This window comes from Tursiops truncatus, chromosome 4, assembly GCF_011762595.2.
Source record: "Tursiops truncatus isolate mTurTru1 chromosome 4, mTurTru1.mat.Y, whole genome shotgun sequence".
NCBI classification, from domain to species: Eukaryota; Metazoa; Chordata; class Mammalia; order Artiodactyla; family Delphinidae; genus Tursiops; species Tursiops truncatus.
In genome coordinates this window covers 71,416,405-71,440,990 of record NC_047037.1, presented here as the reverse complement: position 1 = coordinate 71,440,990, position 24,586 = coordinate 71,416,405, and the positions used below count along the sequence as shown (strand labels likewise).

Below are 24,586 nucleotides of genomic sequence, written 5' to 3'. Positions count from 1 at the left end.
CAGGCTCAGCGGCCATGGCTCACGGGCCCAGCCACTCTGCGGCATGTGGGATCTTCCCAGACCGGGGCACGAACCCGTGTCCCCTGCATCGGCAGGCGGACTCTCAACCACTGCGCCACCAGGGAAGCCCTCTAATATATTTTTACACTTATGGCCCTTCAATGAACCCTCCAATAAAAAAAAATAAGGTTTAGGTTCATTACCTGTTAATAAAATTAGTCCTGAAAATTGTGACTATCCTAGTTGGCTAACTCTAACTCCATCTAATAGTTGGCTTTATGTAAGAAGGATGACTATTCAGTTCGTTACCTTGTAATTTCATCATCTCCAAGCACTGCTTTCGAAACAGGTGAATATCTGGCTGGTGATGCTGGTGTCTGGCCCAAGTAGGAAGATGTGCTAACATGGTTATCAACAGGCTGAGAAGAAGCTTCAAAATAAAGTAAGTAAAAAAACACTTGAAAAAGGAAACATACCATTTAGTACCACATTTGTGGATTATCAGTTTCAAAGTTAATTAATGTATAATTCATATTCGCTCATTTATATAATAGAATTTGGTAGAGAAAATTTATTTACTAGGTAAAAAAATTAGAGAAGCTCAAGTTTCCAGGTAAAAACTAGCTTAGAAATTCAGATCAGTAAAGCAAACTTATTCCATTTGGTTTCTCTGAGAAAACAGAACTAAAAAGGAGTTTAGTTTTACAGTAACTGGAGTTACAGTAACTGATTTGCACAATGAAATCCAGGCAAGATTAATCAAAAGACTGTCATAGGAAAGACTGAACCAAATCAGTCTTAAGTACAATAACCTTATTCTTCTAAGAAGTTATTTTGCAGACTAATGTTTTTAGAAAGTATATACGGCTGATCCCCGAACAACATGGGGGTTAGAAGCACTGACCCTCCAAAAAATTGAAAATGCACATATAACTTTATAGTTGGGCCTCCATATCCATGGTTCTGCATCCACAGATTCAGCTAACCGCAGATCTGTAGTACGTACTGAAAAAATCCACGTATAAGTGGACCCACATAGTTCAAACCCATGTTGTTCAATGATCAACTGTATACTCAAAATCTGATTGTGAATAACGAAAACCGAAAGCTTTGCAAAAAGCTATGCTTGACAAAGTTTTAGAATAAATTGAGGGACTTCTCGTTTCCAGCTTGGCATATAAGAAGCTTTGAGTCATTACTCTGTCCTAACAACAACTAAAAAGGTGAACAAACTGAAAAATCAACAACCCTTTTTAGATGCTTAAGATAGAAGTCATAGGGCAAAACACTGTCCCCCAAATTAAGGACACTGAAAGGTGAATACAGAAAATCACAACTTACTAGAGCAGAAATCTCTGTGGTAACAAGTGCTGGGGTAGAGTAACCTGAACTGTAATTAACAAATTGTTGGGGGCTCAGTATGGATGACTTTGGGAGTCAAAAACTCCAGGGGGACCCCATCATCAGGGGCCCCACATTTTTGTGAGTTTTACCTCCTAGAACTCTACAGGTTCTCACAGTGAATACTGGAGAAAAATTCTGTCATGCTTCTGGCAGGAGGAGGGGAAAAGGAACCATTTTGAAATATATTACAAGCATTTTGTTCTTCTTAACAGTCTGTCCTCAGAAGAAACTGTTTAACCAGAGCCTCACCTGCTGGGGTTTTGTCAGAGCCCAACAGAGCTGGGGGAAGGGAAATAACCAAATCTAGCCAATTCTAGCCATCCTGTCCTAAGGGAGCAGAACTGGGGAGAATACTGAGAAGCACTGTGAAGAGCACTGCAGAGGCACAAGGTCACTAAGGGACTGAGACTTAATCACAGGCCTATTCAACACTTTTCCACTCCAACACCTTATCACCATATTACTAAAGGCCTATTTACAGCAGTTCCTTTTATCCAGTACGTCATGCCTGGCTATCAAGAAAAAATTACAAGACACACAAAAGGCAAAAACACAGTTTGAAGAGACAGAGCAAGCATAAGAGCCAGACTCATATATGTCAGTGATGTTGGAATTATCAGACCAGGAATTTGAAACAATAATGATTAACGTGCTAATGGCTCTAATGGATAAAGAACACGATGGGCAATACAAGTGGAGAGATGAAAACTCTAAGGAAGAAACAAAAAGAAACACTAGAGATCAAAAACTCTGTAACAGAAATGAAGAATGTTTTTGATGAGCTACTAGTAGTCTGGACATGGTTGAGGAAAGAATCTGAGCTTGAGGATATCTCAATGGCAACCTCTAAAACTGAAAAGCAAAGAGAAAAAATGACTGGGGGGAAAAAACCAGAACAGAATATCCAAGAACAGTGGTAAAACTACAAAAGGTGGAACATATATGTAATGGGAATACCAAAAGCAGAAAAAGGAGAGAAAGGAATAGAAGAAATCTTTGAAACAATAATGATGAGAATTTCCTACAATTAATGTCAGACACCAAACCATAGATCTAGGAAGCTCAGAGAACACTAAGCAGGTTAAATGCAAAGAAAAGTTACACCTAGGCATATCCTTTTCAAACTACAGGATAAAAAAAAAGGGAAGAAAAGCCCTAAAAAAAGTCACGGGAAAAAACTGCACCTTACTGATAGAGGTGCAAGGTAAGAATTAAATATGACTTCTCAGAAACCATTCAAGCAAGACAGTGGAGTGTTAAGAGAAAAAACCCACCTGTGAAATTATCCTTCAAAAGTGAAAAAGAAATAAAGACTTCCTTAAACAAACAAAAATTGAGGGAACATTTATTGCTAGTAGATCTGCCTTTTGAAATGTTAAAAGAAGTCCTTTAGAGAGAAGGGAAGTTAGTAGGTCAGAAACTCAGTTACACAGAAAGAAAGGAAAAGCACTGATGAAGGAATAAGCAAAAGTAAAATAAAACTCATTTTTCTTATTTTTCTTATTCCTGATTGAGCTAACAAATAACACTTTGTTCAAAACAATAGCAATACTGTATTCGACTATGTCTGTATATATGTTTATGTATAAATGAAATGAATGTCAGCAATGATACAAGGGATGGGAGGGAGGAATTAGGATTATTTTGTTATTATAAGGCACTCACACTATCCAAAAAGCTGTAGTGTTACCTCAAAGTGGAATTAGATTACTATACATGTATATTGCAAACTCTAGGGCAACCACTAAAAAAAAGTAAAAGAATGTAACTAATACACTAAGAAAGGAGAGAAAACAGAATCACGCAAAATGCTTAATTAAAGCCATAAAAGGCAGGAAAAAAAATGGATGACAAATACAGGAGCAAAGAACAGGGTAACAAACAGAAAAGAGTAGCAAATATCATAGACATTAATCCAACTATATCAATAATCACTTAGAACATCAATGGCCTAAATGCACCAATTCCAAGACAGATACTGTCAGAGTGGGTCAAAAAACCAAGACCCAAGATATACTGTCTACAAGAAAGCCAATTTAAATATAAAGGCCTATATGTTAAAAGTAAAAGGATGGAGAAAGATATACCATGCTAACACTAATCAAAAGAAAGCAGGAGTAGATATATTAATTTCAGACAGAGAAGACTTCAAAGTAAGGAAAATTATCTGGATTAAAGAAAGGCATTTCTTAATGATAGAGTGGTCAGTTCTCCAAGAAGACATGATAATCTTTAACACCTAACAACAAAGGGTCAAACTATGTGAGGCCAAAACAGACAGACTGAAAAGAGAAATAGATTAATCCACACCTCTTTATCAGAAATGAACAAATATAGCAGGCAGAAAATCAGGAAGGACATAGCTGAACTCAGTAACATCACTAATCAACTGGATATGATGGACACCTATAGACTACTTCATCCAGCAACAGCAGAACACATATTTTTCTTAAGCTCCCACATAACGTTCACCAAGATAGATCATGTTCTGGGCTATGAAACATACCTTAACAAATTAAAAAAAAATAGAAATCATACAATGTCCGTTCTCAGACCACAGTGAAATTAAACTAGAAATCAATAAAAATATGATAGCTAAAAATCCCCCAATACATGGTGATTAAATAACACAAACACACTCTTAAATAACGCTTGGGTCAAAGAAGAAATCTCCAGAGAAATTTTAAAAATGTTTTGAACTAAATGAAAATGAAAACACAACCTATCAAAATCTGTGGGATAGGGGCTTCCCTGGTGGCGCAGTGGTTGACAGTCCCCCTGCCGATGCAGGGGACACGAGTTCGTGCCCCAGTCCGGGAACATCCCACATGCCGCGGAGCGGCTGGGCCCATGAGCCATAGCTGCTGAGCCTGCACGTCCGGAGCCTGTGCTCCACAACGGGAGAGGCCACAACAGTGAGAGGCCCACGTACCGCAAAAAAAAAAAAAAAAGAAACCTGTGGGATACAGCAAAAGCAGTGCTTAGAGGGAAATTTATAGTGCTGAATGCATATATTAGAAAAAAAAGAAAGATCTAAAATGAATCATCTTAGCTTCCACCTAATAAAACTAGAAAAAGAGTAAATTAAATTCAAAGTAAACAGAAGGAAAAAAATAATAAAAAATTAGAGCAGAAATCAATGAAATTAAAAATAGGAAATCTGGGCTCCCTAGTGGTGCAGTGGTTAAGAATCCACCTGCCAATGCAGGGGACATGGGTTTGAGCCCTGGACCAAGAAGATCCCACATGCTGTGGAACAATGAAGCCCGTGCACCACACCTACTGAGCCTGCGCTCTAGAGCCTGCGCGCCACAACTACTGAAGCCCACGCGCCTAGATCCTGAGCTCTGCGACAAGAGAAGCCACCTCAATGAGAAGCCCGCGCACTGAAACGAAGAGTAGCCCCTGCTTGCTGCAACTGGAGAAAGCCTGCATGCAGCAAGGAAGACCCGATGGCAGCCAAAAATAAATAAATAAAATAAATAAATTAAAAATAAATAAATAAATAAAACAGGAAATCAACAGATTAAAAAAAATCAATAAAACCAAAAGTTGGTTCTTTGAAAAGGTCAATAAAATCAATAAGCCTCCAGCCAGGCTAACTAAGAAAAAAAGAGAGAAGACAGAAATGAAAGAGGGCACATCACTACAGATTCCATGGAGATTAAAAGAATAGTAAGTACTATGAAGAACTTTATGCCCACAGATTTGATAACCTAGATGAAATGGACCAATTCCTTGAAAGACACAATCTGCCAAAACTCACAAAAAAGAAACAGGCAATCTGAACAAGCCTATATCTATTAAAGAAATTGAATCCATAATGATAACCTTCAGTGGTGAGTTCTACCAAGCTTTTAAGAAAGGAATTACACCAATTCTCTATAACCTCTTCCAGCAGACAGAAGCCAAGGGAATACCTCCTCATTCTATGAGGCCAGCATTATCCTAACAAAACCAGACAAAGAAATCATAAGAAAAAACCCTCTAGAACAACATCGCTCATGAACATAAATGGAAAAAATCTTCAACAAGATATTAGCAAATCAAATCCAACAATATATAAAAAGAATTATATACCACAAGCATCTGGGATTTATCCCAGGTATGCAAGGCTGGTTCAACATTCAAAAAGCAATATGATCCATCACAACAACAGGCTAAAGAAAAGTTACATAATCATATCAATAGATGAAGAAAAAGCATTTGATAAAATCCAAAATATCAATTTATACGAAAATCTCTCAGTTAACTAGGAATAGTGGGGAGTATTGTCAACCTGATCAAGAATACTCGGGCTTCCCTGGTGGCGCAGTGGTTGAGAGATGCAGGGGACACGGGTCTTGCCCTGGTCCGGGAAGATCCCACACACTGCGGAGCAGCTGGGCCCGTGAGCCATGGCCGCTGAGCCTGTGCGTCCGGAGCCTGTGCAATGGGAGAGGCCGCAACAGTGAGAGGCCCACGTACCGCCAAAAAAAAAAAGAATACTCTACAAAAATCCTACAGCTAACATAATACTTAATGGTGAGGAGCTTGAAGCTTTACCACTAAAATTAGGAGCAAGTGAAGGATGTCTTAGTTAATGCATTAACATAAGAAAAGGAAACAAAAGGTATGCAGATTGAGAAAGAAGCAATAAAACTGTCTTTGTAGATGTCATGATTGTCAATGTAGAAAATCTGAAAGAACTGACAAAAAAAAACTCATGGAACTAGTAAGCAATTATAGCAAGGTTGAAAGATATATTATATATATTGTATATATTAACCTTTATACAAGGTTAATATATAAAGTTGACTGCTTTCCTGTATACCAGCAATGAACAAGTGAAATTTGAAATTAAAAACACACTACCATTTACATTAGCATCCCCTAAAATGATATACTTAGGTATAAATCTAATGATCTACGTGAGCAAAACTACAAAACTCTGATGAAAGATATCAAAGAAGAACTAAATAAATTGAGAGAGAGCCTATGTTCATGGATAGGAAGCCTCAATACTGTCAAGATGTTATTAGTTCTTCTCAACTTGATCTACAGATTCAATGCAACCCCAATCAAAATACCAGTAAGTTATTTTGTGGATATTGTCAAACTGATTGTAGAGTTTATATGGAGAGGCAAAACACCTAGAATAGACAACCCAATAATGAAACAGAAGAACAAAGTTGGAGGGCTGATACTACCTGAGTTCAAGACCTCCTAAAAAGCTACAGTAATCAAGACAGTGTGATATTGGCAAAAGAAAAGGAAAATATTGGATCAATGGAATATAACAGAGAATCCAGAAATAGACTCATATATAGGCAACTGATCATTGATAAAGGAGCAAAGGCAAACACAATGGAGCAAAGGCAGTCTTTTCAACAGATGTTATTAGAACAACTGGACAACCACATGCAAAAAAAAAAAAAAAAAAAGAATCTAGATATAAACCATGTGAAAATTAACTCAAAATGGATCACAGACATAGTAAAACCCCAAACTATAAAAATCCTAGAAGATAACATAGGAGAACATCTTGATTACCTTGGGTTTGGCAATGGTGTTTTAGATACAACACCAAAGGCACAATCCATGAAAGAAAACTGACAAGGTAGACCTCATTAAAATTAAACATTTCTGCTCTGTGAAAGACACTGTCTAGTGAATGAAAAGACAAGCCACAGACAGAGAAAAATATCTGCAAAAAATATATGTGATAATGAACTTTAGCCAAAACATGCAAAGAGCTCTTAAACTCAACAAGACAACAAACAATCCAATTTAAAAATGTGCCAAAGACTCTTAACAGACACCTCACCAAAAAAGATATACAGATGGCAAATAAGCATATGAACAGATACTCCTTATCATATGACATCAAGGAAATGCTTATTAAATCAATGTGATACTGCTGAATAACTATTAGAATAGCTAAAAACCACAGCACTGATAACACAAAATGCTTGTGAAGATGTGGAGTAACAGGAACTTTCATACGTTGTTGGTGGGAAAGCAAAATGGTACAGCCACTTTGGAAGACAATTTGGCTGTTTCTTATAAAACTAAACATATTCATACCATACGACCCAGCAATTGCACTCCTTGGTTATTTACCCAAAGGAGTTAAAAACTCATGCACATTACTACGTGAAAGAAGGTTTGTTTGTTTTTTTCAAACATCTAGGCCTTCTTTAATTCAAAAGTTTATGGAAAACTTTAGCCTGTGCTATATTTTAAAATATTTACTGAATTGTTATCTCAAATTTGACAAAATCAGCAGAGGGCTTAATTAATTACTTTAATTGTTTTTAAGGAGTTTGAGGCTTTTTGGTGTAATTTGGGTATTTCAATTGGACATATGTGATATATTCAATGCCATTTTGTGAGTTTCAGGTAAATTGGAAATGTTAATCAAATTATCTAAAATGTATTTTATGAAAAGTAAAACATGACATATTTGTTTTTTGTTTTTAATTTTTATTGGAGTACAGTTGATTTACAATGTTGTGTTGTTTTAGGTGTAAAAAGTTAAGATTTTAAAAGGCTACATACTGTATGATTCCAACTACATGGCAATCTGGAAAAGGCAAAACTATGGAGGCAGCAAAATGATCAGTGGATGCCAGAGGTTAGAGGGGAGGGAGGGATGAATAGGCAGCGCACAGGATTTTTAGGGCAATGAAGCTACTCTGTATGATACTGATAGTGGGTACATGTCATTATACATTTGTCCAAACCCACAGAATGTACAACATCAAGAGTGAACCCTATTGTATACTATGGACTTTGGGTAGTGATATGGCAATGTAGGGTCATCAATTGTAACAAACGTACCACTCTGGCAGATGTTGGTAATAGGAGAGGCTATGCAGGTGGGACATTTCTGTACCTTTGCTTAATATTTCTGTGTACCTAAAATTGCTCTAAAATATAAAGCCTATTAAAAATAAGAAGGACATGCCCTGACACCAGCTCAGATCTGCCAACCCAATTTATAATTATTCTTTTTAATGCACCATAAAAGAATGGAAACCTGGTAAAAAACCGGAATAAAAAATAAGCAAACATTATTTATCGGTTCATTTCAATAATAAAAAACATCATTATAGGGCTTCCCTGGTGGCGCAGTGGTTGAGTCCGCCTGCCGATGTAGGGGACACGGGTTTGTGCCCCGGTCCGGGAAGATCCCACATGCCGCAGAGCGGCTAGGCCCGTGAGCCATGGCCGCTGAGCCTGCGCGTCCGGAGCCTGTGCTCCGCAACGGGAGAGGCCACAACAGTGAGAGGCTCGCGTAACGCAAAAAAAAAACCCCCAAAAAACCCCTAAAACATCATTAGAGTTCATCGACTGTAATTCTAGTGAGAGCTAAGAACAGAAAATTATAAAGCTATTCCTGACCCAGGTAAGCAACACATTTCAGTTGTAACTTCCAAAAGCACAACACATCTGAATTATGTGCATTACTATCAGTAACACATAGAAACAATATTTAACTTTCTTGAGGTATTAACTATGATAAAGTTACTAGGCATTTCAAAATCTAGCTGTAATATTTATTATTTAACCATGAATCTCTTCTTTCACTACATTACCGAGTGCCTTCTATGCACAAAGCATTATAACACCCACTGGGAAAACAAAAGTGCAAGGATCATTACTTCAAATTACTACAGTGGCCAGATAGGTTACATATATGAGTGAAGTAACCTGAGTGAAAGACAGTAGGTAGTGACTGGAAGTATGGTGTACTGGAAACAATTATGTGCTATCAAAAGGAGACAGCAAAAAAACAAACAAAAAAAAAGGAGATAGCATCTATACATCTCTTTCTGTAATCATACAAAAAGGAAAAAGTCTACAATGTCTATTAATAGTATAGAGCTTAGAAGTCCAGAGCCATCTTTGATTTTATACGTTTGCAGTCTCCAATAGCAATTTCTTCCCATCCAATTCATATATAAGATACTCTTCTGCATTTGAGCCAAAGGATTTTCTACCAATGGCTCTTCTGAAGTCCAAAGTCTTTCTTGGGTGATATGTAAGAATATCTGTGATTTTCAAGGGAACCGGCATGTTGCCCTAAAGCAACAGACATGCACGTGAACCATTATAATCACTGGCCATTTAAAGTCTAGAGTTTACTGATTTTTTACTCAAATTTCTTTGCTGCATTATCAAGTTTGGCTGAAACAAACAAACAAAAAAACCCAACTGGGCAAGAAATTCGGTCAACTGCTCAAGCCAGAAAATGTACCTTTTCCCTACCATATCCAGACTGTGCCTTTATTCAATGGACCTTTTCTGAAAGAGTCATTCTCACATGTAAGGCATAGTATCTCATATGGCAGGAACTAAAAATTAATGCTCCTGTCAAAGAAATGACTGCCCAAAGAATGATTAGTTAAAACAGTGCTATTTCCTATACCCCAAATCCTAAGTAAAAAGATTCCTCAGAGAACTGCAAAACAAGGGAGGCTAAATTATTGTCCTTAGATACCAAGATTAATGACCCAAACCCTCCAAAGTTTAGGAAAGAAGCCAAGTGGAAGAGCTTAAAGTAAAAGCAGGAAGAGAGCAGTGGCCAAATCAGAAGTTTAACAAGGCCTTCCACCTGAACAGAATATAAAAGTGAAAAGATATATAAATGCAAAAGCATGAGAATTTTAATATCATCAAAGAAACTATGTTCTCTATCAGATCCGATGAACTTTTTTTTTTTTTCAGTAATAAACCTCCTTCTATTCCTGGGTACCATATTTTGTCTATTATCCATATGTGGATTACAGCTATAGGAGTGTGACCCCATCTGAGATTTATGGTCATAACTTAAACTACAATTCTGTGCTTTTCTCTAGGCATGTTCTGCTTTTTAGGGAGCAGGAATGGATGAAGACAGCAGGTTGAACCAGGGTTGGGATTCTGCCAGTGAAGATGGAGAGGGCAAGAAAGTAGAAGATATATGCAATGAAGTGAATATCACGACAAACCAAGGAGGCTAAGTTAAAAAAAAGCAGACAAGTAGAAACACAAGGGGACAACCAAGTAATGGTGTCAAATGATTGAAGGTCAAAATGAGAATGAATTGTTAGAACAGGAGTAAATAAACTGATGGATGTAGTCAGAGAATGGGATGATTTAAATCAAGATTTTGGAGGTGGTGAAGGTATTGACGATGATAAGATCTAAATTATTGTCTTGGAACCAAGTATCTGAGTTCGAGTGGAGGGCAGGAGAGCTAGAAAGAAGGAGATCAACAAAGAAGCCAGGTTGTTGAATGAATCAGTGTGCATTTTGCCTGGACATCACTAAGAATGACAATGTGAATGTGTATCAAAGGACAATGGACCTGACACTAAAATCTTCAGTGACTAAAGCCAGATTGATGAGGAGGAAACTACATGACTAACAACATAAGGGACAGGCAGGTAAGTTGAATAGTCTGATGGCAAGAGGCTTCACAAGAGCTGACAGGTAAAAATCATTTATGCAAAAAGTTTTCAAATACAAATGCTTTTTAAAACACACATAATAAGTTACTTATGAATTGCGTCTATAGTATAAGCATGGACTGTTAAGTGTACAACAAAATTCATAAGAAGAGAAACAGAACAGAAGTTGAACTAGCATGGTAAACTTCAACTTTTTCACAATATTCTATTAGTTTAATAACAGATGGAAAAAAAGGGACGAAATATTCTACATATGCCTATAGGGAAAACAATCATTATTTACTACTCTTTAGGACTAGCTCTGCCATTTTTTAAATGTCATATTATTTTATATAAAAAGAGATAATTCAATAAAAAGTAACATTTTTTCCAGTTCAACACATTTTTAAGAAGCAGCCTGGCTATTTGTATATTTGGCCATAATCAGGATGCCAACTCTCAATCTGTGGAACAACTGGGACATAGCTGTCTTGAACAGATAAAGCAGCATAATAAATAATATTTAAATTGGTGAATAAAAGAGCTCATCATTGAATTTGCATCTCCTAATAACAAATAAAATACATCAAGTCCTTATATAAAGCTTCTGTGAAAGACCAAATATATGGAAGAACTTTAAACAAGTAGTAAAGTTCTTTTCTGACACAAATGATGTATAAGACATCATTTCTGTCCATTAAAAAGACTGAATACTATTAAGAGAATAATTCAGCTATACTTGAGTAATTAATGAATCAATGAGCAGATAATGAAGATGCATCACTGGAGGACAGTATATATACACTTTAAAATATAATTTGTATTTAGCTTCTAATGATTAATGATTGTAATGAACTTTTTGACATTTTAAAACTGGAAACATTGCCACTTACAAAATCACAAAATCACAAATATCTTTAAAATTCTACAATTTAAAAAAGGAAAACTTGGAAAAGCAGATTACAGAGTACACTTATGATCTTTATTACACATGGATGATTCTAGTATTGACTCAACATACCAAACAAATAAAACTTTCATTTTTCAAACAACATGAACACATTAAGAATATATTTAAATCTCATCTCGGCTTGTACATTAAAAAAGAAAATCAAATAGGAAACTTAAAATTATAAGTACTTTCATTACAGTTCATTTCTAGGCAATACAATTGTACTGTGCACAAACAGAGTTAGGTAATACACTAAGAGTTTGAAGTACAAAGATAATATCTATGCTCACACAGTTGAGAGTATAGAAAAGCCCAGGTTTTACAAATATTTTAAGTTACTGTTTCTCAAAGTGCAGCCCATGAACCAGCAGCATCAGAAGCATCAGAATTGCCCTGCTTGTTAAAAGAATTAATTGCTTGCTAAAGTATATTTCTGTGCTCCATCCAAAAATTATTAGAACAAAATAAGAAGCCACATTACTTGCAAATACCTTTGGTGACTGTTACTTATATAAAAGTTTGAGAATCAATGCCTTAAATGTTAAAAGTAATTACTGCTATGAAATTACAGATGAAAAGGTGAAAAAGCCATCTCCACTTATTATTATGAAGATTCTGACTTAAAATTGGTTTTTAAAATGATTAGGTTAAAATGCTTTATAGTTCTTTTAAAAATATTTGTATAATGTTTAAACTTTATATTGGGAATCTTCATTAAAATACATCACATCTAAGGAAACAAGATTTAAGCAAACAGACTTACAGTTGGTGATATCAGGTGGTGCATAGCCATCATTCATATACATACTCGTGGGTTTTGCCACTTTCAAAAAAACAAAATCAGATGTGTTCTTTAAGGCAGTTACTGCTTCTTCATGAGTAACTTCTTCTAAACACACAGTATTCACCTAAAAGAAAATCCCAGAAGTTTTACTTCTTCCTTCCCACTTGGAATGTCATTTTTTTCGCCCCTATTGCTCTGGGTATAATCTTCGGTACAATGTTGAATAGGAGTGGTAGTTTGTGTCTTTCTAGGACTTTGCCCATTTCATCTAAGTTACCTACATGCGTTGGTATAGAGTTATTCATAAATAAAAGTATTCCCTTATGTTCTCTCTTTCATTCCTACTTTTAGAAATTTGAGTCATTTTTTTTTTTCCTGGTCAGTCTAGCTAAAGGTTTGTCAATTTTTTTTTTTTTTTTTTTTTTGCTGTACACAGGCCTCTCACTGTTGTGGCCTCTCCCACTGCAGAGCACAGGCTCCGGACGCGCAGGCTCAGTGGCCATGGCTCACGGGCCCAGCCGCTCCGCGGCATGTGGGATCCTCCCGGACCAGGGCACGAACCCGCATCCCCTGCATCGGCAGGCAGACTCCCAACCACTGCACCACCAGGGAAGCCCAAGGTTTGTCAATTTTGTTGATCTTTTCTAAGACCCAAGTTTTGGTTTTGTTGATCTTCTCTACCAACATAGACAATATGGTTGTCCTATTTCCTATATTGTTAATTTCTGTTCTAATCCTTTCTCTTCTGCTAGCATTAGGTTTAGACTGCTCCTCTTTTTGGTAAACATTTTCTTTTAAAAAGAAATAAAACACTATAAATGTTTCTAGTGTTTTAAATTACAGTGCACTAAACAAATGTTCATTTTAGTATATTTTCCATTTCCCTAATACGTGACTTTATAATCGACTGCAGGAGACTTTTAAATGTTTTGACGAAAACTTCTAAAGGTCACAGAACAATCCTGACTTTCACCACTGATTACTAATAATGCTTCGCAGGATTTCAACTGCATGGTCATTTTTATGGTCCCACCCTACTGTGTACAGTGAGGACTTGCTGCATTTTGAAATACACAACTGTGGTATACTGTTCTTCTGATGGCCTGAAATGAGACATTAGTAACTGTGATGCAAAGAGAGGATTAATAAATGCCACACATTAGAGCTGTCTTCTTGGAAAAGCTCACTCTGGCATGTCCCTCTTGGAACCTGGCCACCACTTTGTGAGAAGCTCAAGTTAGCCATGTGGACAGCCCACTGGAGAACTGAATACCTGGCTAACAGCCCCAGTTGAGTTCCTAGATGACAGCCAAAACCAACCGGTCCACTATATGTGAGCCAACTTGGAGGTGGACCCCTGGCCCTAGTTGAGCCACCCTAGTAGACATTATATGGAATAAAGACAGGCTACCCTGGCCAAACATATCCAAATTGCAGAAGTGTAAGCAAATAAATAATTGTTGTCATTTTAGCCACTAATTTTTGTTTTTTCTTATGCAGCATTAGATAACTGATAAAAGAGCTGACAAGATTTGCTGAGGTGATTCAATGTGGAGTGGGAAAGAAAGAGAATGATCCTAAAGTTTTAGACTTGGGGAAATTAGAAGGATAAAGTTCCCGTTTAATGAGATGTGAAAATTATGCAAAGAGCAGAATTTTGGGGGGCAAGGTGGGGTGGGTTGCCGTGATTTGAAAGTTCATTTTTAGATACAGTTGTACTTCGGTATCTGTGGGGGAATGATTCTATAACCCCACTACCCCCCATCACCCTCCTCGAGGATAAAAAAATTTGCAGATTCTCATGTTCCTTAAGTAAAATGGCGTAGTATTTGCATATAAGCTACGCACACCCTCACCTTATACTTTAAATCATCTTTAGATCACTTACAATACCTAATATAAAATAAATGTCATGTAAATTCAAGTTTTGCCTTTTGGGAACTTTCTGGAATTTTTTTCCACCAAATATTTTCGATCTTCAGTTGGTTGAATCCACAGACGTGGAACCCACGGATACAAAGAGCCAACTGTATATTATATTTGAGATGACTCTTGAGACATAGAGAAGGAGACTGAAGTTCAGAAAACAATACTTATTACTATCATGTACAATAAGACCCAGTAAGTTATTTGACCACCTATCAAAGAGAGAAGAGAATATGTTCAAGTATTGAGTCCTGGATCACTTCAATGTTTAGAAGTTAGGGAGAAGATGCACCGAAAAGGAGAACGAGAAGGAATGGCTGGTGAGCTAAGAGGAATAGCAAGATAGAGGGTGACTATCAGGCGAACTGGAAAGAGTGTTTTAAGAAGGAAGAAGGTATGTCAAATGCCTGATACATCAATTAAGGTGAAAATTAAGAACTGAATAATTTCAGTGGAATTATGGCAACAACTAAACGGTAAATCAGCATGAATTCCTGGCTCCCTACCCCTAAAATTGATTTTGGAAGAAGGATAAAGAAGACACAGTATGTAAGAAATTAAAAATAAAAGTGAGAAACGTAGTGGAGAAAGAAGGTTGTTTGGAACTGGTGTGTGTTGGTGGGGGGTGTATGCAATGATGAGGGAGTGTTGGTTGTAGCTTGGGGGAAAGAGTGGCAAGTCATAGCTGTGAGAGGATAAGTTAGAGAGAAGCAGTTGAAGGACAGTTCCTTCCTCCTCCCTGTCATTAACTCAAAAATAATTAGTTGCTCTTCCTAGCATAACTATTAAAAAAGGGCAAATAAATAAATAGGAGATAGACCAAATCACCACTATACCAGACTTTGTTTGTATGCCTTTTCAGATTCACTTGAGCCTACGTGTCCACTAGGCTTTGGTTGCTTGGTTAGGGGAGAGTCCTAGCTACTGCTACTCTCATATTGTCCCCTAACATTATGAGCTCTTCCAACCTCTTCTGGAGTAAAGGCTGGGCTTGGGTTTGGCTGACGTGTTCCACATAGTGAGAGCTGTAACATATTAGAAGACCACATCTGACCTGTCTAGACCACGAGGCTCTAGCTCTTCTCACGACTTCTGGGTTCCGGGGAAGTGCTGTGCCAGAGTGTGGGAACTGGCTTCCTTAGCATTTGTCCAGAGGGGCTGGGTAACACAGTCGAGAAATCTAGGACAGTTAACCCCCATGGGGTTAGACTCTAACTAACAAGAGACAAGAGACTAAAAGGCGTCAGCAGATAAAATCCTTTCTTTTCCCTGGATGGCTGGATCTAAGGTTTAGCAGTTCCACATTGCCTGCCTGGGAGACTGTCCTACATAACAAGCAATCAGCTACATTTTCTTATGATTTTATAGCCAGTTCAGAAACATAATACATTGTATTGGCTTTCCCTCATTCTCTGCCTCACTTTTCATTTTCACTCACTCCAGCTTCTCTGAAGTTATACCTCCCAATAATACCTTAGCAGAGTAGCTTTTCTTCAGGTTTTGTTTTTCTAGGGAACATGAACTAAGACAGTTATTGATGAAGATTGGATAAATAAATTGTGATACAGTCTACAGTCCCAGAATAGAATATTATGAAGAGGGTAAATGAATAAATCTCAGCTCTAGGCAACAATATGGATAAGTCTCAGTAAAACAATATTGAGTGAGAAAAGTATTAAAAAAGACTATATACAGCACAATAGCCTTTAAAAATTTTCAAAACACACACTACTAAACAAAACATTTAGGAATATGTATGTGATAAAGCAATCTTTAAAAAACAAAGGAATGAGGAACACAAGTTGTTGATATTCTAGTTCTTGGGTTGGGTAATGACTAGCAGTTTTTACTATATTATAAATAAAATAATTGATTAATTAATTAAAGTAAGAAAGGGAAAAACAAGGTCACACATGAACAAAGGATGATGATGTTATGAACCTAAGGATTATGACTAAACAATTCTGTGCATCCAAGCCCCTAAACAGAATGAAAGAAAAAGAGAGGGGAGCTAGTAGAGGAAATGGTAGTGGCAAATAAAGAATCATTTTTCAGGTTTTGACTAAAGCAAGACTAGTATTCACTCATGGAAATATCATTTAAACATTTTTGGCACGTAGAAATTCAGTCTGTCAGGAAAAAAAAGACATCAAAGTGATTTTTAAAACAATGGATTTCTTATACTCACTGCTAAAAGTTTATCTCCAATCTGAAGTTTACCATCTTTATGTGCTGCACCTCCTTCAATTATTTTGGTTACATAGATGCTATTATCCCCAGGAATATGTTGATTTCCAACACCTCCTGCAATGCTGAACCCAAGACCTGTATGGAAAACACTAGTTTTAGAATTTCACCAATATATGTAAACTTAAGTCCAAATGACTGAAAACTAGGTGATAACTTCACCAAACTAATGTTTTTTAAAACAGAAAATTATCTATTTACCTATTTTAAAAATCCTAAGTATTTTGTAATCAGGGGCAATTACATATATAGGTGCTCCTATAGTTACAAATGAGAACCTTTTTACCCCCAGGTTACTTTAAAAAAAAAAAAAAAAAAATTTATTTATTTATTTAATTGGCTGTGCCAGGTCTTAGTTGTGACACACAGGATCTCTGTTGTGCCGTGCGGGATCTTTTAGCTGCGGCATGCAGGCTCCTTTAGTTGTGGCATATGGGATCTAGTTCCCTGACCAGGGATCAAACCCGGCCCCCTGCATTGGGAGCGTGGAGTCTTTAGCTGCTGGACCACCAGGCAAGACCCCCCCACCCCCAACCAGGTTACTTCTTAAAGTGTCTTTGTAAAATGCATTTGTTTATTAGTTCAAAGAGATGGTGTAAAATTGCTTCACTTTTGTTTCCATCATAATTGCACTTCTTACTAACACTTTTAACACTTCCACAAGATTAAAACTGAGAAAAAAAAATTAGTGGTGGGCAGAACCAACAGCTTCAGAAATGCAGATGCTGCTTCTCTTTTCAATATTCTATGAATTAATTTTAAGTAAGGAGCTTCAATAATTCATAAATCCCATAGCTTTGATGCCAAACCTGTAGCTCTCTATGCATTTTTCCATGAAGCCACAAATTAGAATCAATATTTCCATTTATCCTCAATCCCATCCATGTTTTCAAAATTCAGATCACATCCTAACAGTCTTCATTGCAGATGTAACTCCTGATGACATGTTCATAACTATTTTTTTCTTTTAGCCTGTGTATCTGCATCTTATGCACTTAGTAGATTAACGATTACAAGTTAATATCAACACTACACATGACTGCAAAATGTTTGCATAGTATTCTACTTAAGACAAAAATCAGTAGAAATAACACAGAAATTCTAAAAATTCACTAAGTTCTGTAGATTACCAGCATTGTTAATCTTAGAATGTGTGTCATAAATAACTTCATAGTTACATTTCACTTAGAGATTTCTTACTTAATAATTTGTCTTTGTTTGATTTATTTCATACCTTTAGGACCTTTAATGAGCTTTATTTCCATTATTTTTTCTGATACTGGTTTCCGTCTTTTTACGTACAAGCGTACAATAGATCCCGCTTCTTTCAATGCTTCAACTGCTTTGCTATGTGTCACATCACGAACGTCTACTTCATTTACTCGCAATATACAGTCATTGACCCTGAGGAAAAAAACCATTAAAAATTAAATATTAAAATTTTAATATCAATTTTTCTCTTTGCCAATTTTCTTTTCTTGACAAGAGAATTATTTACTAGAATTATTTATAAGAAACTGCATGTTAAATTCCAATGTATCAAAAACTCATATAAATACAAACATTTCCCAAGGGCCAGCAAAGGAAACAGTGCAAATAACAGATCATTATACAAAAATATTAAATAATAACGACAGCTATAATTTTTTTTTTGGGGGGGGCTGTGTCTGGGTCTTCGTTGCTGCACGTGGGCTTTCTCTAGTTGCGACGAATGGGGGCTACTCTTTGTTGCGGTGCATGGGCTGCTCATTGCAGTGGCGGTCTCTTGTTGGGGAGCACAGGTTCTAGGCACGTGGGCTTCAGTAGTTGCAGCACATGGGCTCAGTAGTTGTGGAACACGGGCCTTAGAGGGCGTAGGCTTTAGTAGTGGCTGTGCATGGGCTTAGCAGTTGTGGCTCGCGGGCTCTAGAGCGCAGCCTCAGTAGTTGTGGCACATGGGCTTAGCTGCTCTGCAGCATGTGGGATCTTCCCAGACCAGGAAGCGAACCCGTGTCCCCTGCTTTGGCAGGCAGATTCCTAAACACTGTGCCACCAGGGAAGTCCTGACAGCTGTAATTTGTATGATTACGTATAGAAATTAAGATATTTTAGAAAAACAGCAAATATTTATTTAGCACTAACCACATGCTAGGAACTTCTTTTAGTGTTTTAACCCTTACAACAATCTGTAAGGTAGATACATATTTATATCCCCATTTTATAGATATAAAAACTGAGGTACAAAGTTTAAATAACTTTCCCAAGGCCACCCTGATAATGACTAACAGAGCAGTGATTCAAACATAAAAAATCTGAGGCTCAGACTGAATAACTAGCTTAAGGTCACAGCAGCAAAATTGAGATTAATTCATTGATTTACCAAAAAATAAACTAATCTCAGTTTCAACTGCATGGTATTCATGTAGAAAAAAAATAAGAAAACAAATTAAAAGATGGTCATCTCAAATTGGGCAGGGATGGGGAACAAAACAATTAAAACATTTAAAGTGATCATGATAAACTTCTATATCTAATTAACTTTTTTAGAGAAAATAAATTCTATATCCAAAGACAGTGACACCTCAGAGTTAGTACTATAGGTATGTTCTCCAGTGAAACAAATGGAACATACTAATTTTCACACATGAAGCACAAATAAAAGGCCAATAGCAGGAAGCAGGAAGTAAATATTTACATTTACATGAAAGTCAAATTATTGATTTCATATTTAATTTCATTAATATACCACTTATCATATCCAGTGAGAAGTTTAGAAACTGAAAAGCTGTATAAGGCATGAACAGCCTTAAAATAAGATACTGTTTTTAACAGACCATATATAATCCTTAGTCCTAAAACTTTAGAAAACCATCACATCACCATGTATAAAAAGCAACAAATAAGGCAACAAGAAAAGTGCCACAATCTATGGTCTAAAGAAACAACAAAGTATGCTAAAGATATTTTCTGAAATGGAACCTTACATTTAAACAAAAGACCAATATTACTTACATTTATTCAATTTAGAAAATAGATTAATTTATTTAAAGTCTGCATAATCTTTACTACTCTTTGTGGTCTGGGATACCAACTCAGATATATATGATTCCCTGTACCTTAAATAAGCGTATACACGTTTCCCACTCAGAAAATAACACATTTTGTGAATGTATTTGAACATACAATGGGAAATCTATGATTTCTATAAATTTGCTCAGAAATATTTAAACAGTCAAATTTATTATTCAAAATGCTTAACTTCTAAGATAAAACTGAATTCCTAATTGAAAAGAGGGAAAATGCTTAAAGCACAATTATCTCATTCATTCATTTGATATCTGAGCATCTACCTTATGTTAGTTATTATGATAGTGTTCATTTGTATTTATTCATTGTACAGTTGCCTCAAGAAAAAGATACAAAGAGGATTTGGTATCACAACATAAAGTGCAAAACATACCGCAATCTTCCATCTTGGGCAGCTGCTCCCCCTGCAATTATTTTGGTAATGAAAATACTTGAGTCATCTCCAATGTGTGGGTTGTCTGTACCTCCTGCAATGCTGAAACCAAGCCCTGAATTTCCCTGGGGATAGAGGGGAAAAAAATTGACACTGAATAATAATTATCTTTATTGATAGGTTCCCGTCATTATAGGACCTAGAAACTGTACTAACATAAGGAACACACACATAAAGGCATACGTATAGGAAATATGATGATTTTAAATTAAGAAATATAAGGAAAGCTCTTTTTTCTCTATAAATTCAGAGGTATTACTGCTGAATATGTGAGGCTGATGATGTACTGAGTACTTCTGGACTCTGGTCTACGATTCCTTCTTCAAAATTATGTGCAGTTTGTCCTTGGAGAGGTGTCACTATTAGGTCTCTTTCTTTTAGACTGCATCTTGCTCATGTTTGGTAAGGCAAATTGCTCCCAAGAGAAAAACAATGAAGTGATCCTTCTGTTGCTGTTATTTCCGAGTAGGTAATACCAATATATTATTTCATCCTGAATTTTTAAAAAAGAGGTACTGGGTGGTGCTTTTCTTCTGCTAACTTTGCCATCAGCTTATTTTAAAATGACCAAATTGTATGAGCTAAGTAACACAGCCATCATCCTTGATGTGTTTAACCAAGACACCTGACCAGCAAAAGGCAGTTTTTAATACTGAAGTCCAACTGGAGAACTTAACATTGGTGTACTTTCTTGACAGCAGTCAATTTTGCCAAAGTAGCATTACACTTCTTGCTTATTTTATTTATGTACTAGATTTCTGAATAATATTTTCTTTGAAGAAAGGGTTCTGCTACAAAAAGCAAAACTGATCTAAGCAAAGGTATTAAACGTTTATTTTTGCAAGAATGTTCTAACTTTGGTTTTCAGGCAGCTCAAATAAGTGGGTATATCTGGATCTATTACTAAACTGTTTGTATTAAATAGCTTAGAATTTCACTAGACTATGACATGTCCTAAAATTCTATTTTAATAAAAAAATTTTTTCAGTCTAAACTCTTCAAGAGTTACTAGAGTATCAATAATAGTATCAATAGGTTGTATGGGGCTACCACGTTACTCAGGTATTCGAGTTCTCGTTTTTACTTGTTTTTTAAAGAATTGAGATATAATTACAAATAACTTTGTGTAAGTTTAAGGTATACAACATATTGATTTGATACATTTATATAGTACAATATGATTACCACCTTAGCTTTATTTAGCTAACACCTGTATGAGGTCACATAACTGCCATTTATTTTTTGTGGTGAGAACATTTAAGATCTAGTCTCTTAGCAATTCTGAAGATTATAATACAGTATTGTTGATTATATTCACTACCTGTGCATTAGATCTCTGGAACTTATTCATCTTCTAGTTGCAAGTTTTTATACTTTAACAACATCTCCCCAATTCCTGGTACATAAGCTCTTTAATCAATGAAAAATACAATGTACAGTTCTGACTAAATAGAGGAATTTAAAAGGTACTGGGAAAAGATGAAAAGATGAATAAGATAAAGAGTTAGGACTATATGTCAAGAAATCTCAATAAAGTTGGGAAAAAACCAACAAAATGCCACATTAAAATGTGTACAATACATTAATACTCTATTTACTTGTAAGACTCAGTCATCCATGTCACTTGAACAGGTGGGTCCAAATTCAGGTAAACAGGCAATAAAAATCTATTATCCCTCTGAAGTCTATTTTTATTCAGTTTATTCTGGCTTCAAACATAAACAAATCTAATTACCTAGGATTTTAAATATACAGACATTCAGTTACTTAGAAAATTCACTTATGCAGAGCACTTCATTTCTCAGAAATGCTGGTCAGACAAGGTGGCTCTGCTAAAATACAGTATCAATTAAATGCAGATATTCTTAAGGGGAAAATACATCAAGAAAGTTTACACATCTGAATTGTATCCTTAAATTATTTTCTGACTGGGGGATTGCATAAGAAGTTTTCAATAAGGTCTTTTCCATTAAATCTATGGTTTTTATCTTGCTGGGAAACAAAACTGATACAATGACCATATTACTAGGATATTAAATACTTATTTAAAATAAATATTTTACTATATGAAAGATAAATAATAAAATTAAAAACTGAGAAAAATCTGAGAAACTGTCAGTCTAGAGGAGCACAAGGAGACATCATAACTAAATGTAATGTGGTATTCCAGTTGTGATCCTGGAAGAGAAAAACATAAAAAGTAAGGAAATCCAAATAAAGTAGACTTTAGTTAATAATAATATATCACTATTGGTTCATTAGTTGAAAAAAATGTATTCTAGTAATGAAAAGATGTTAATAATAGGTGAAACTGAGTCCAGGGTAAATGGAAACTCTCTGTACTACTTTTCTGTAAATCTAAAACTATGTTAAATAAAAAGTTTATTTAAAAAAAAAGGTTATTAAAGAAAAGCAACAGGTTCTGAAATGCCACGGCTAATTTTATACGTGGACTCATTAAAGAAACTAATATTATATGGTTCTGAAATGTGATCTTCCTTGGATCCTATATGAAAGAGCAGTATATTTAAAGAGTTATTTAAAGCAACAGGTTTATGCATAAAAACTTAAGATAATTAATAGTTTTTACCCTTTCAAGTGTGATTTCTTCATATTCATAATCTGCATCAGTGCCATTAACCTAATGGGGGAAAAAAAAGAAGTAGCACAGAAATTTAGGGTGTGAAATTTAAAATGGCAAGACATAATTTTTGCATGATTTCTTAATAAAAACCTGTTAAATGTGATAGTAATCAAATAATATAGCTTGATTTTAATAGTTTTAGGGAAGATTTTCAAAGAATGGAAGAATACAAATGTATTAATGAGTTGACACTCATGATATTGTGACTTTCACATACAGAAAGCGTACATTCAGCTTTTAATACTTACTGAACTCTTGACTCTCTTCTCTGCCTTGATCCACACATCTAATCAGCTGCCAATTCTTACTGACTTAAATATTTCATTTCTTCCTAAAACCATCACCCCTTCATTTTCATTGCTATTACCTTGCTTCAAAAGGTACCTTGCTTTGTTAACTCATCTGGACTACTGCAAGTGTAATCTACCCAATCTCTTAGATTACTGTTCTCCATTGCTCAAATCATTCTAATGTGTTTTAGTTACACAGATGGATCTTTATGGAGCCCATGTATAACATACTTGCTCCAAAATTCTCAAAAACTCTCATACAAGGCTCTGTATGAACTGACCCCAATCTATCACTCAACTTCATTCTAACATGTTTCTCACCTGTTCATGAGCCTTATATACCATCACACTTGAATGACTTGCTCCTTCCTTTACATATCCTGCAATTTCCTCCCTCCACATCTGTTACTTTATTGCTTCCTCTGTCAAATTTCAGTTACATATTTCATGTCCAACTTTGATTCACCATTCACAATCTTGCTTACACCATACAGACCAAGCACTTTCTCTCATTCCTTCTAATTTATTCCATGTCTCCTCCTGGAAGAAGTAATTCCCATAGCAAAGGCCACTGGTGAAGGCTGAATAGTGCTTGGAATCACATTAACTGGGATTCAAATCATTGCTTTAACATTTCTGGTGACACGAAGCTGGGCAAAATACCCAAACTAATAAGTCAAACAGGGATTGTGATAAACTTCATCTCTAGGTGCATCCCATCCTTCCATCCCAAGTGCTCTTCTGCAATATGATTGAACCATCCTACCACCAAGAGATGTTATCTACTTCCCCTTCCCTTGGATCTAGGCAGGCTCTAGATGACCTCTGTTAAAAAGAATGTGGCACAAATGCTTTGTGGTTTTTGAATCTAGGTCATGTGATGCCTTGTAGTGTTTGCCTTTGTCTTAGAATGCACATTCTTAGAATCCAGAAGCTATAATGTGAGGAAGCTCAAAGATCCTATGAAGAGATTGAAATGAAGGCGCATCAAGACCCCTGGCCAAAAGCCCCAGCTGCACCTCTAACCGGCAACTAGCACTAACTGCCAGCCATGGTCAATGAGGCTATTTTGGATCTTCCAGTCTTCTCCAGTGCCCCAGCCAAGACCGTGTAAAACAGAACTATCCAGTTAACCCAGAAAATCATGAGAAATAATGAATTATTTTTAAAGCCACAAAGTTTCAGGGTGGTTTGTTATACAGCAATAAAATAATGAAACAACAGAATAATGAAATCCATGTAAGGTAGTCTGTTTTCTTCACCATACTATAAGAAGCAACCCCTAATTCAGGTCCAATGCAGGAGCTAGGGGTTTTTTTCCTGAGGATTTTTGAAACTCATCTCTACTACTTTTTTGGGTTCTTAATTCTTATGGTTCTAATGGATACAAACCCAAATGCTACTTTGTTTCATCTTCTTTTTCA

General features: G+C 36.0%; 1 protein-coding gene across 14 annotated transcripts in view; it reads right to left on the bottom strand.

Annotated features, from left to right (window-relative positions):
- The window catches only part of DLG1 (discs large MAGUK scaffold protein 1), a 285,352-nt gene that overhangs the window by 101,404 nt on the left and 159,362 nt on the right, over window positions 1-24,586 (bottom strand). For all 14 annotated transcript variants that reach the window (XM_073804060.1, XM_073804059.1, XM_073804062.1 and 11 more), the window contains 6 exons: window positions 22,819-22,869; window positions 20,169-20,293; window positions 17,964-18,133; window positions 16,671-16,807; window positions 12,536-12,680; window positions 310-430 (listed from right to left, as the gene is read on the bottom strand). In XM_073804060.1, coding sequence (XP_073660161.1) covers window positions 310-430; window positions 12,536-12,680; window positions 16,671-16,807; window positions 17,964-18,133; window positions 20,169-20,293; window positions 22,819-22,869 — 749 coding nt within the window. The remainder of the gene's footprint in view (window positions 1-309; window positions 431-12,535; window positions 12,681-16,670; window positions 16,808-17,963; window positions 18,134-20,168; window positions 20,294-22,818; window positions 22,870-24,586) is intronic.